General features: G+C 37.3%; 1 protein-coding gene across 19 annotated transcripts in view; it reads left to right on the top strand.

Moving 5' to 3' along the window:
* The window catches only part of LOC101741393 (uncharacterized protein CG43867), a 369,159-nt gene extending 354,309 nt beyond the window's left edge, over nt 1-14,850 (top strand). For 15 of the 19 annotated variants that reach the window (XM_038017284.2, XM_038017282.2, XM_062673595.1 and 12 more), the window contains 10 exons: nt 1,855-1,974; nt 3,215-3,372; nt 4,035-4,212; nt 4,753-4,908; nt 5,497-5,671; nt 8,037-8,208; nt 8,587-8,716; nt 9,530-9,661; nt 11,007-11,087; nt 11,693-14,850. In XM_038017284.2, coding sequence (XP_037873212.1) covers nt 1,855-1,974; nt 3,215-3,372; nt 4,035-4,212; nt 4,753-4,908; nt 5,497-5,671; nt 8,037-8,208; nt 8,587-8,716; nt 9,530-9,661; nt 11,007-11,087; nt 11,693-12,073 — 1,683 coding nt within the window. In that variant the 3' untranslated portion in view covers nt 12,074-14,850. The remainder of the gene's footprint in view (nt 1-1,854; nt 1,975-3,214; nt 3,373-4,034; nt 4,213-4,752; nt 4,909-5,496; nt 5,672-8,036; nt 8,209-8,586; nt 8,717-9,529; nt 9,662-11,006; nt 11,088-11,692) is intronic. The other 4 variants (XM_038017287.2, XM_038017288.2, XM_038017285.2 and 1 more) reach the window with 1 other exon arrangement.
* Nucleotides 14,851-14,918: the final 68 nt, after the last annotated feature.

Below are 14,918 nucleotides of genomic sequence, written 5' to 3'. Positions count from 1 at the left end.
TCGTTTAAGTTCTGGCAACTTTTCTAATATGAAAATGGACGAATAGACGTGTTCCATATTCCATATTCAAAAGTGTTGCTAGTACTTACAGCGGTATGTCATGTTACTTTCAAATGGAATGTTGGTGTAAATTTTTACCCCTTTTTTGATCCAAGAATGTTGCCCTGTTTCCCTTAGACGTAGGGAATGTTTTTATTTTCGTTTTCTCATTCATATTCTATATCATAGCTAGTGTTTCTGGCACTGTTGGAACTCCTTTGTATATGAAGTGTTGCAAGTTTTTAGATTACATTATCCAATATCATTGTGATTATGTATAGTGTGTTGCTAGCTCTCGACTAAAGGTAAGTTTTTAGGGTAAATCCACTGTAAATGTTGTATGACTGTGTAAATGTAAGCTTCAAATTTTTGGTTAATAATTTCAATAATTTGAACGTTTGAATTATCAGATCGAATTCTGTGCAATTCAATGCTATGATTTGTGTAAATTTGTTTAAAATTAAAGAGGTTGAAGTACTGTGAAAAAAAATAAAAAAAACTAAGACCCAAATAGGTATTATATATATTATCATCTTGTATATGACCTTATGTTTCTAAGTTATGTTGAGTGTAAATATTGCTCTTAATTATTGACCAGTTTTTGTCTGTATGTCTGCTAGCCAATCAAGTTACACATAAAACAGCTTTAAAAATACTAAATATTCAATCCCTTAATCTTAAAAAGAGCAATAATATTCAATTCTCTTATCATTTTTTTACAATTAAACTTATATGTTTTGTTTCATAACTAACCAAATCAATTATCGAAACGCCTAACAAATTATGCGCAGTCATACAAAATAAGTACCTACCTACCTACCCGATAAAACTTTACAAAATTGTACATTACAAGTTGAGAACCTATTAGCATGTATATACAGTTCAGAATGCGGAATTTCCTTATAATATTGGGAGACATTGGTTTATAATGAACAGCACACACACAGCGATAAAGCACCTGCACTAACCAGAAGTAATAATATGTTTACTGTTGGTGAAATATTACCACCATAAGTGTTTCAAAAGTATTTTCAAATTTGTCTCTTATGGTATTGGGTACATAGAACATTTTTCTTCAAACATTCGATGTTAATATGATTAACTTTCACGAAAAAAAAACACGTAGATTCAATTCCCTGTACCCAAATATAAATGAATATTCGCAATTTTATAAGTATTTAATTGTGTATCATTAATTTAGCGAAAGCATCAAACATTGTAACTTGTATGTAAAATCGTTTTTAAAATATAAAACTTGTTTTACGTAACGAACAAGGTCGAAATTCGCATACACACTCGGTTCCGTAGTGACGTTATTGTATCTAGTATGTAAAATCGTTTTTACAATATAACACTTGTATTACGTAGCGAACAAGGTCGAAATTCGCATACACACCCGGTTCCGTAATGACGTTATAGTATCTTGTATCTAAGTATGTAAAATCGTTTTTACAAGCACTTGTATTACGTAGCGAACAAGGTCGAATGTAATATTTATCTATTTTATTTTATTTATTACACTTCATGTAAAATTTACATTGGCGGACTTAATGCCTAAGGCATTCTCTACCAGTTAACCAAAGGTAGTGCAGAGTAGATAGTGGTAGGTGCAATGAAATTTATATAAAGTTACACACACACACATACATACATATATACAATATCTTGTATGTAAAATCGTTTTTACAATATAAGACTTGTATTACCTAGGGAACAAGGTCGAAATTCGCATACGCACACCCAGTTCCGTAGTGACGTTAGTTAGCCCCCCCCCCCCGGTTATACTGTTCGAACACCAACATTTCATTTGTTCAGCAACTGCTACTGTGCGCGACCCAGTCGCTCTTCACTTGCGACACGGGAGCCTCGTCAGTCGCCGGCGACGGCAAGAACGACTTGCCCCCCGACGCTGCCTCCTCGCCTGGCTCTGTACAGGTAAACCACACGACCACGACGCACCGTTGATTGTGAAACAGAGGAATTACTGATCATATAATGATGAACAGGAGCATATAATTATGAAAATAGGTTAAAAAGATTAGCTAGAATAAGATAAGTATATAAAAGTTAGAAGAAGTTTATAAATGTTATACTAAGTTAATATGGTATTGCAAAACTTTATACAAAATAAATAAAACATTCCCGGTTCCGTTATTAATCCTAAAATAAATAAATAAGGGCTCTGATTATGTCAGAGGAGTATTCGCGGGCCGGGCCAAAAGCGCCCGGACAAAAAAAAGAAAAATAACAGTGGCATTGTTGCTATACCGATGTTTAGTATATAAGTGTACACAGGAAATACGTAATCAATCGAAATGATATCGAGAAATGACTACAGATTTAGCGTACCAAACTAAAAGTTACAGTATCACAGTTTTAAGTGAATATCAAGAAACGTCAGATACATTTATGGACTGCATTTTCCCTATTTCTGACATACGAGTATACAGCTAAAGAAATTCATTTGATATAATTTAAGTATCATTACACCGAAATTTACCTTTCAAATCCGTAGTAATGATTTTCCCCAAAAAAAGAACAAAGCACTTAGCTTACCCCGACTGCAAAACCATAATATATGCTAAATCACGCATGTCCCAATTCGATAAATGATTTAATATGTAATTTTGAATTAACATATGAGAAAGGCAATGTGTGTTATCCGATACCGAAAACAAGGTTGGTATTAAATAATATTCAAATTAGTAAACAAACTTATAAAATTTTCAAACTTCATAATTGTCTTAGGAACGTGATTTTTATAATATTAATGCTGAAACTGTATTTAAAGTTTTGAAACTTGAAATTTTGATAAATAATAATAATAAATGTAAAATGGCTAATAGAAGTCGTCAGCGCAAAAGTGGCTTAACCCACTATTTTTCATATTTCTGCTAATACTCGTACATCAATATATAAATTTTAATGCAAACCCGTCGTATCTCTAGTTCCACCCATAGATAACAGATGGCTTTGTAAACATTATTTTTGCGCGTTTTGTTTTTGCTTACGAAACAGTGTAAAAGTAAATTCAAACCTCATTATCTCATTACTAACTATTGGTAAACTTAGGCCACTTTTGTGCTGACGGCCTTATTATTATAAGATGTAAGTCACTATTTGTAACATTAAATAATTAACGCGTACAAATGTGATACACTAAATAAATTTTCAGGCTCCCCTACTATCGGTGGATTGCAAGAGTAATCCGCCGACGTACAGTTTCGTACAAGGCTGGCAACTTCTCGCTTTAGCCGTTAGCCTCTTCGTGCCGAGAAACAACCGATTGCTATGGTACTTGAAATTGCACCTCAGCAGGCATTCCGATACTAAGTGAGTGTAAATATTGTTTCTCAATCGTTTTCCTACCGTCAAATCGAACGCATATTATATAGTCCTACCGTCAAATTCAACGCATATATACTAATGAGGCATTAGTCTTTGAGGAGGTAGTTAAGATTGTAAGGTATTCCAACTATAACCGCGCAGATATTTTGGGTCGAAATCATAACTTTCACTTTTAGTGGGTACATAAACAAAAATTCGTCTTCTTGTATTAAAACTTTAGGTATATTATCTAAAACTTACTAATTTTACAGGAGAGTGTTTTAAAAGTTTAACATGTGATATGTTTAATATTAATCATCTTTGCTACATATATTTTTTGTTTTTTACCAGTTACATTATCTGTCTTTTAAAGTAAGATAAAATTATGTATTAATTTTGTTAATAGTAGTCAGAACATAGGTAAACTAAAAAAAAAAAACTAAACTACGCTCTTTTGACAGTATTTATGACAAAAATACTGGTATTTTAGGAAATTGTACCCTTCTAATGCGAAAAGACGAATTGTCGAACGTCACTCCACGCACGCGCGAGGTTATTGACCTTTTAAGGGCATTGCAATCAAAGCCCTTAATATATTTAATAGTCGGCAATCGATAAGAAATTCCTAATGCATTAATTGTAATTGAATGAATTACGTCGATTTACAGAACGGAGTGCGGAAAGTATGCGGCGTACTGCTCGCGCGCATTGGAACGCACCATACGCAACGGCGGACGCGAAGACAAACCGTCGCGAATGGAAGTGCTGTCGATTCTACTGAAGAACCCTTACCATCACTGTCTGCCGCACGCGATACCCGTGCACATGCTCAATAACACTTATCAGGTAAGGACTTTCAATGTACCTCGATGACGTCACCCACCCTTCATGACTTGAAACCGAAAGCGTTACTTTAATATCGATAGGTGAAAGCCTATTGGTTTAAGCTTTTTTTTATTGCTTAAATAGGTGGACGAGCTCACAGCCCACCTGGTGTTAAGTAGTTACTGGAGCGCATAGACATCTACGACGTAAATGCGCCACCCACCTTGAGATATAAGTTCTAAGGTCTCAAGTATAGTTACATTGAAGACAAGTCTTAGTTAATCTTGACACGATGATATCAGGAAAGAATCAATTTATATCAGTAAGATATTGTATATAAATAACCACTTATGTATATACAAGGTCAACTTACTCGTGCGTCGCGAAGGTACAACCGCAATGTACACAAAACTCTTACAAGATCCTTATAAAATACCTAAGTTTAACCATTAAGAACTTTGTGTAGTAATATACGTGTTAGTTCCGACGCGAGTCCGCTCTGCGATGTCCATCCCTAGCCTGGTGGACAACGGTCAATGAAGGTGTGATTGACTTGAGCAGGTGATCAGCTTCGATGGTTCCACCACCGTCGAGGAGTTCCTGCACACGCTGAGCACCGAGCTCGGCTGCCGGGAGTCGGCCGCGTCCGGCTTCGCGCTCTTCAGCGACGACCCCATAGAGAAGGACTTGGAGCACCACATCAAACCGGACAAAAAGGTAATTTTTTTTTCTACTATAGTAACCTCAAGGGGCTATTCTAGGTTCACCGAACTAGTGCGTCAGCTCGCGGGGCTCAAACCGGGAGTGTTGCTAACACTGGCCCTAGCAAGAGCTAAAGGTAACAGTTGACCATCAATATATCTATCTATCCATGAATTGCTGGAAACGTGGATCAGTAATGCGTTTCGGTTTGAAGGGCGGGGCAGCCGCAAACCGAAAGGCATTACTGCTTCACAGCAGAAATAGGCAGGGTGGTGGTACCTACCCGTGCGAGCTCACAAGACGCCTTACCATCAGTAATTACGCAAATTAGAATTTTTGCGGATGTGATTTTTATTACACAATCATACTCCTTCACTGTGGAAGGCATTCGTGAACATTTGTTAAGTGCGTATTTCATTAGAAAAATTGGTACCCGCCCATGGGATTTGAACACCGGCACAGTTGCATCGCTCGATCCTAATACACCGGGCGTCTTATCCCGCTGACCATGACTTTAAAGTTGATCTTTATACATATTCAGGCATTTCAACTACGTACAGCACTAACACATTCATAAGCTACACCTTTGCCTCACCTCCCCAGCTATGCGACGTGATATCAAAGTGGGAAACTGCACTGAGAGAGAAAGGCTCCGGAAAGTTCGAGAACACTCGCGTCATACGATTGACGTACAGAAACAGGCTATACTTCAAGAACTCGGTCAGGACCGAAACGGACAAGGAAAGGCTGCTGCTCTGCTACCAGGTCAATCAGCAAGGTTTGTGCCATTTCGCGCTTATGAACTAAGGGTTCCGTGAATTCTGTTCGAAACATCAACGGAACCATCTTGAATCGATGTTCAATTTGTTTTTTTCTATTAAGTTTATGTTAACGTATCCGAATTAATATTGTAAAAATTACATACATTTACACTTATGTATAAAATGCATTTATAATTGCGAGTGTTTTTTGGGTTTAATTTACCTACGTAATACTGTACTTTTAGACTGGTAAAGAATGCTATACGCATTAGGTTTGCCAATATATTCGAATACATAAAGTTTATTAAATAAATTAAAAAATAAGCCAAACATCGAAACAAATAGTCTAATTTGATATCGATACATATAAGATATTAGGTACCGGTAAAATGGGGCGATTAGGGATTGAGAGGCGAATCGGGAAAAAACTGGGAAAATCTTTCGACGCTCAATATTAGTTTTATATTCGTTGCAAAATCTTCCATTTTTTGTAGTTTAATAGTAGAATATTGAAAGTTCACAAAACAACTCTGAATATGCATGATAATAGCTGCTAACTTATAAAAAATCGCGTTTCAAATTAACTTCCTGTGGTGGTAATTATTTTAGTGCTAGAAACTTTGCTCTCTTTTATTTATTTGATAATAATAGAAGACGACTGTGATTTATAAACGTTATTTAGTGTTTGAACCATCATATATATTAAAGGTAAGTCTCAGTTGTTATTGGTTTTAATGTATTTGATAAAATAAAAATACATGTAAAAATCTGTTGTTTTGGGGGATATTAGGGACGTCTTAGGTACAAATAACAACGAAAAAGGGGTCAATTGGGATGAGAATACGTGAAATGGAAACGACCTAAGTATAAATAGGTACAGGTTTCTAGGGTTGTCTATGTAGTTATAACAATATTTTTTAAATTTGTTGGTAAAAATCTGGTTTATTCATGATGTCTTTGTCTAGAACTTTTATTTAAAATTATCAATGTGTTATTTTATTGTTTGGTAAATATTTATATTATCAGTTACGTATTGTTTTCTATTTTTAGATATGCCTCGCGTTTACGTATCAAAGAGTACAAAGCCTTATAAGAGATATGATCCCTTAATATTAAAAACAGCAATAGAAGCCTAGGAAATTGGGAATAAGTCTTTAGTTGAAATAGCTAAGCAATTTAATATAAGTAAGTCGATTTTGCACAGACATGTAACAAGAACAATGAAATCTCGAGGTGGACAAAAATGTCTAAGTAATATATAATAAAATATTTAATATTTGTTCAGAGTGGGGGTATTCATCTGATTAATCCATGGAATAACCGACACATCTAATCTCTTAACCCAGAAAAAAATATCAGCCCCTAAGTACTTACCAAGAACGAAGAAATATAAACCGTTTCTAAGAAAGCTCACTCGATCGAATTTAGGTGCTTACTCTCCCATATACAGAATCCTTTGGGACTACAATAATGTCCACGGTATTGCGCTGAACTAATTTTAAGTGATGAAATAGATGTTTTTTTTAATTGTCTCACAACTTACTGGACAAATCTGTCGTGGATCATTTCCCAAGTAAATATAAATTAATCATAAGTAAATAAAATAAATAAATTAAAACCAAGTAGTGCCAACCCTAGCAAATTTCTCATTTCGTCCCAATTAACCGCAATTTCCGGGTAAATAGGGATTACACCTATTTTTGCTTTTTTTGCTTAAACTGGAATGCTAGTTGCATAATTTTAAATTGGATAACAAAGATGCCCCCAAGACTCAATAATTTTAATCCTGATATAGCATTATATACATCAACAACTACCTTAAAATTGGTCATAAAGTTGGAAGTTGTCCCTAATCGCCCCATTTTACGGTATCTAGAACAAACGAAATCGGTGTTGCCATTTGTCGGCGACGATACCCAAACGAGGGGTGCACGCGGAAGCGGAGTGCGGGGTGACCCGGAACAAAACGTGGAGACGGACAGACGCGTGCGCAACACCAACAACATAAGCAATAAGCCGCAGACTTAATGTCAATCGAATAATATAAAATTATATATATAAAAATGAATTGCTGTTCGTTAGTCTCGCTAAAACTGGACCGATTTGGCTAATTTTGGTCTTGAATTATTTGTGGAAGTCCAGAGAAGGTTTAAAAGGTAGATAAATATAAAATACTCGGAATTAAATAAAACAACATTTTGTTTTTCCTTAAATGTGTCCCCCAAAAGTTTAGGTCTTTTATTTACCGATTGAAGCACTACGAAGTCTGCCGGTTCAGCTAGTAAAATTATAAAAATATAATTTTATCATTTTGTTCAATTCCTGGATACCATCTAATCCAGTTTGAAGCATTATAAAATCGTGTATATCTGTATTTCCCAGTGGTAGGGGGTCGCTTCCCGGTGACCCGCGAGCTGTCGGCGGAGCTGGGCGCGCTGATGGCGCAGCTGGACCTGGGCGACTACCTGGCGGGCCACGCGCTGCACAACCAGCCGCTCGCGCACCGCTACTACCCCTACCGGTACCGCGCCGCGCTCTCCGCCGACCAGCTCAGGTACGCGCGCCAACTCGACATACACCCCTGACAGACGCGACAGACACCCTTGACACTCTTGACAGCTTCACACCCTTGCCACCTTTGACACAATTGACACCTACGACACCCTTGACACCCCTGACACCCTTGATACCAAGGACCACCCTGGCACTCTTGACACCCCTGACACCTATGACACCATTGACATCCCTGGCACTCTTGGCACTCTTGACACCGTGTAAATTATCGCATTTTCTAAATTTTAGAATGAAAGTCTCAGGTTGATAGAAATTACCGATTTTTGTTTGGCTCGAATGGTTATAAGTACGCTGAGCCCACCGGTAGGCTGCATGGCGTTCAACGTGTTAAATAAAGTCCTCTTCCTTGTTGCTACAGAGATTTAGAAGAGAAACTCCGTTCGAAATGGATAGCGCTGAAAGGAAGGAGCACATCGGATTGCGTCCGGATCTACCTCAACTGCACGAGGAAGTGGCCGTTCTTCGGAGCCACGCTGTTCCAAGCTAGAGTGAGTGCCTTCCAGCAATGTACACTCAATATTCATAAAAAAGGATTTTGTGGTTTTACGAAACCACGGTAAAAGTGTAACTTTTGACGTGACGTCTTATAATTCGACGCACGAAAAAACATGACTCATGCGGCGTTACCTCGCTCTGAGGCGTTCCATTTAAGGCTTGAAGTGCAAGCGAGAGCGCGCAACGAGTGACAAAGAGGCACAATCAACCTCCGCGTTCGGCAGCTTTCGACATCTGTCTCTCTACTGCTTGAGTGAGCGATGCATCCGCGTGGACAGCTGCTATATAATAATACATTTACATGTTTTCGTCAAGTATGAAGTTCAGTGAAAAGTGAATGTGGTGTCAATAGTTTATAGCAACAATAATTGCGATAATTGAAAAACGAAACCATTCCATCAGTATTTTCTTATGACGTTGTCACGTTCAACTATCGTCAGTAAACCGACTTTACAGGCAACCGATATTTTTTTCACATTATAGACATTTAACGCTGACAAACAACATTTACATTAAACACTGACAAAATCAAACAAAATAACGTGGAGCACTGGCACAAATGAGTAATAGTCTATACACTACACGGTCTGCTGCTGCGAACTATAGGCGCCGCCATATTGGTCTTGGCTGCTCTGACGAGCGCCTTTCACTTTATTCCTACTCCGCGGCCGACCGTCACGCGACATGCAACACACAGACGAAAAAGTTTGAGACGATGTAATAAATAAGACATGACTTAAAGGTCTTAGTTACCAGGTCATAAAATCCCCATCAAAAATATCTAGGTAATGACTGAACTGTTTCAGATAAAGCAGCCGGACTTGTCTATGGTGTGGCTGGCGGTGTCCGAGGAGGGCGTCACGGTGCTGGAGCTCGCCTCCATGGCCGTCATAGGTCGGTACGCGCTCACCTCTATCGGACTCTTTGGTGGATTACAGGTAAACAATATTCGTTTGTCACATCACTGGTGGTAAGGCGTCTTGTGAGTCCGCACGGGTAGGGTGTAGTGCTGTACGTAGTTTAAATGCCTGAATATGTGTAATGATAAACTTTAAAGTCTCCGACTTTGAATTCGGCCTGCGGGATAAGACGCCCGGTGTATTTGCATCTAGCGATACGACTGTGCCGGTGTTCGAATCCCGCTGACGGGTACCAATTTTTTTAATGAAATACGCACTTAACAAATGACGACGAATGACTTGCACGATGAAGGAATAACCATAGTGTAATAAAAATCAATTCCACAAAAATTATAATTTGCGTAATTACTGATGGTAAGGCGTCTTGTGACCCCGCACGGGTAGGTACCACCACCCTGCTTATTTCGCCGTGAAGCAGTAATTAGTTTCGGTTTGAAGGGTGGGACAGCCGGTGTACTGTAAAAACTGAGACTTTAGAGCTCATGTCTCGAAGTGGGTGGCGACATTTTCGTTGTAGATGTCTATGGGCTCCGAAAACCATTTCACACCAGGTGGGCCGTGATAACGACGTTATTGTCCGATCGTCAACAGAATATGATCCAACACGAAATTCAAGACAAACAATTTTTGTTGACGTTATGATTTATTTCTCAATAATATCATTCGCGTGTAGGGTAAATAAGTGATAAGACCTTTTCTACGCAACTTCAACTTTGTTGCTTTCAATACTAGTTCATCTGTCGCAAAGACTTGCCACGAACGCCTCCTCTTAGCGGCCGGGCTATAGAGCAAATATCTTATAACCTCCGATCCTATAAGTTTTTTTTCATAGCTGTTAAAATATATTTGATTCTCGTAATTGCCGAAACTTGGTAATTTTTTCTACTGTTTCGCGACACTTAAACAATTTAATGAGTTAAACAAGATAAAAGCAAAACCTGACGAGACAAACATCACACAGCTCGACCCTGGTACAGCGACTAGAGTCAGCAGGGGTGGGTGCCATCAGCCGGCTCGTTGCTGCCGAGAACCAGTAATGCCTTCCAGGTTGAAGGGTGGGAGAACCGTTGTACTATACGATTGAAACCTCATGTGTCAAGGCTGGTTGCACTCATGCACTGATGTCTATGGACAGTTGTGGCCACTTAGACCGTGAGCTCATTTGTTTTTATGGCCATTTCGCATACGGTCCACCTGATGGTGAGTGGTTACCATCGCCCATGGACTTCAGCAATGCCAGGGGCAGAGCCAAGCCGCTGCCTACCGCTAAGGCTCTAACCGAATTTAAATGTTTTGTAATATGCCTTAGAATTGTTCAAAGTTACAACATGACCTTCCGCTATATTTGTTGTATGTTCTCCAGGACGATCTCATGATGTTGATTGACGGCGAAGACGCGACGAGTCCGGTGCACAAGATGCTGATCAGCCTCAATAAACTCAAAGTGAGTGATTACGTAGAATCCACAAACACTTTTTACTGGTCTTTACTGGTGGTAGGACGTATTGTGAGTCCGCGCGGGTAGGTACCACCGCCCTGCCTACTTCTGTCGTGAAGCAGTAAAGCGTTTCGGCTTGAAGGGCGGGGCAGCCGCTGTAACTACACTTGAGAGCTTAGAACTTATATCTCAAGGTGGGCTGTGAGCTCTTCCACCCATCTAAGCAAGAAAAAAAAAAAAGGTTTAAAGCTACATATTACTATCTCCATGATGGAGGAATAGCAGCTGATCAATACGATAATTGTGCGGCGAAGCAGTCGCTGATTACTGATCGAAAGTTAGGACAAAGATAATGTCACAGACAGACCGATCGTAGGAACTAATTGTAATAAGCTCCAGAAGCCGAAGTCCCATTCCGCTGTCGATATGGAGTCGCCATTGAATGGCATGGAATAGCATGGAATGGGAATCTTATATATTACTGCCTTGTAAAGATCCGGTGACATTAATTGCCTTTGAAATTTAAATTTAAATAAAATTCTAAAATTACATTACATTTTAATATTGAAAAAGTGTTTCTTCAGCCATTTAATAGTCAATACAATTTCCAGATGGCCGAACTGACTCACTTGATAGCGGACTACAAGAACGCGCTGCTCCGCAACCCGGCCACGTGCACGCCCCAGCTGTCCCTCTCCCGCCACGGCAGCCACCGCTCCGTGCGCAAACACCCCTCCACCCTCCCGCACTCCAACCCCTCCACGCTCCCGCACGCGCACGCGCACCACACGCTCAACTCGCACGCCACCACCATGACGCTGGGCTCCGAGCGCAACGCCACGCTCACGCTCAGCTCCCACGCCTCCACCTTCAACCCGCACGCGGACGCCCGGGTGCTGTCCCACGGACAGCCCGACATACTCAAGTCGACGCCCGACCACCACAGAAGCGAGAAGAAGAGGAGCCACACACAAGACACCGGGGTCGCGTGAGCTCACGATGCTCACGGTGCTCACGACTAACATTACACAGCCGTTCTCGTGTCTATCCAGATCTAAATATCATTTCTATGAAATTTGTTTTCATAAAAAAAATAAGTCAAATGCATTGTCGTCTGCTTTAGAAGTCATTTGTCGGAATCTAGTGCAGCAAACATAATGATATCATTCCATCAGAAATACAACTAAGACAATCGAAATTAAAAACGAAGTTAGTTTATCGATTACCTCATATTTTTTTAGCTTCAAATAATCGAGATTATATCTGAATTTACTCTAATAGATAATTATTATTATAATTTTATAATAACGTTTATTTCGATTTATTATTTAATTTTATTGTAAGTTAGTTTTAAGTTAAATAAGTAAACTAGTTTAAACCAGGGACAATGGACTATCTGGAACAATAATTAATTATAAACCTTTTTTTTTCAAAATTATAATAAATATTTTTATTTTCTTTTGTTTTACCGTAAGCTAGGTAATTAATTTACTTTGATAATTCTTATATTTATATCACCTAACTGTTCATTTCTTAATAAAAATAATAATATTTTTTAAATAAATAAACATCATTAATGACAAACGTAAATACTCACGATTATCTCTCTCGATATTCATAATTAACTAATTAAATGATAAAATTGATTTATTGTAAGTGACAAACATTAAATTAGTGAAACAAAATTAATTAAAACGAGTTATCTCAATTAATTCGTAAGATCTGCAATGAGATCTTTGTATAAAATCGATGGACTGATTCATAAATATAAGATCATCAACGAATATGACAAATTTCTAAATAAGTGTTTAGGATATAAGTTTGATCTGATTCTTTTTACAATGCACGACCTAATAATGAAAACTCGTAGATATATTCGTCTTCTTCGCTCCTTTGTAGTAAATTTGTAAGAGCGACAGAGACGAATATATCGACACTATCGACTGTTTAGGTAATGCCAAGAAATGTTCTAAAATAACATTAGATAACGTTTTAGAGGTGATATCGTGTTTCTAATACATGTTGCGTTTTATACGCTTTAGAATTTAGATGCGCCGAACCGGAGCGGTAATGTACGCGTCACTGTAGCGAGCGCATTCGAGAAAAGTGATTAAAATATTCAATAGAATTAAAAATTTGTATGAAATCTCATGTGTACTTTTTGGGAATCGAAATAAGATTGAAATTTCATTACGTTTGGATATTCCAATGTCAGACCGTAGACGTTTTGAATCGAACCACAATAAATGTAAATAGAAAATATTTTTTGTATATTTTTGCCTTAATTATTTCGGGGTTTCCGTGGTGAATTAACAACTATCCTAATAGAAATAGTATGGATTCTTAATTCTGCGCAATTTATATTTAATTTTTGTAGATAGTCTTTATGAGGAATATGAAATTATTTCTAGTCTTAGTATCATCACGGAACCTCCTGCAAACAAGAGTATTTTTTTGGTCATCCAATTTAACTATCATAATAATAATAATGGATGATTAAATTTTCTACCATTTTCTAAATATAACAAAGATAATGTTACCAACTTCACTAGTTTTTTTTTTCTATGTTTACATACAATGAAGAAGGATTTCTTTATTACTACATATATTTATTACGCACAATATCTTTTCATATTTGTTACACAGAATTACAATTCGAGAGTAATAAGAACGAATGATATTGTAAAAGTTTGTGTCAAATTCAAAGACGCTGTCAATATATTTATTTTAATTCTACATACAGAAATAAAGTTTTGTAAGTATTACATCAAACGTAATAGTATATTGAAGTATATTTTAGAAGTAAATTTCCTTTGTTGTGTGTAAATTAATAGCCAAATAAATAAAAATGGGAAAAGCTAAATGCTAAATGAAACGGCAACTAAATAGTTGTAGGAATAAGTTAGTTATGTCATAATAATTTATTTAGAGGCAGGAATATCGAAAACGTAGACAGTTACAATTTGAATGTGTTAATAATGGACCCTCTAGTGTGGACTACACTTTTCAGCCACAAGAGCTTTTCCTTCTTCACACGAAAAGAGTCCTTAGCGGTCATAAGCCACGGTAACCACGTCTTCACGTCACGTCATCTAACAACGAAATAGGCTGTTGATAAAAAATAATAGACTTACAAACAATAACAAATTTTCTATTTGACCATAGACTAAAAAAAAAAATTATCTTCAAATGTAACTGTCTAGTTTTGTAATTTGACCAATCCGCTTTCAAAGGCCAATTGGTGCTGAGCGTGACCCACAATTTTAGTTTTTAAACCAATTGAAGGGACTTTTCGTTCAACTAAGGTTTCCATCACAGATAATAAATAATATACATACTGATTTTTGATCATATAAATACGAAATTTAAAAATATGACAGTTATGGTATAAAAACTAAAGTTGGGTGTTGCCATGTAGTGGAGCGTAGTCCGCTATGTAGTAAATAAAATTATATTTGGATCGCACTTTTTGCACAACACGTAACTGTTTATATAATATTACATGTTATATGTAGGATTGTGTATATTTTACAGGAAATGAAAAAAAAAACTAAGATTTCTTTATTCATTCAACTTTTATCGTCTTTTGATAATAAGAGCATCATACTATTTATTTATATGATTAGTTCCACTTTTAATTTTTCATTAAAATTCTTTTTGGTTTTTAAGTTTATCAACCTCGTGTTTTAGGCCTAAAGTGAACATTTTGTATAAGGCAATTTACAACCATTCTTTTGTTTGACGATGCGGGAATAAACGTATTAAAGAATTTTTGTGTTTCATTGTGATTAAAAGGCTCAAGACCTCTGATGATGAGTTCCCAAAAAACAGAAACTT

The sequence above is a fragment of the Bombyx mori genome, chromosome 18 (genome assembly GCF_030269925.1).
Source record: "Bombyx mori chromosome 18, ASM3026992v2".
NCBI classification, from domain to species: Eukaryota; Metazoa; Arthropoda; class Insecta; order Lepidoptera; family Bombycidae; genus Bombyx; species Bombyx mori.
This window is presented reverse-complemented; position numbering and strand designations above follow the sequence as displayed.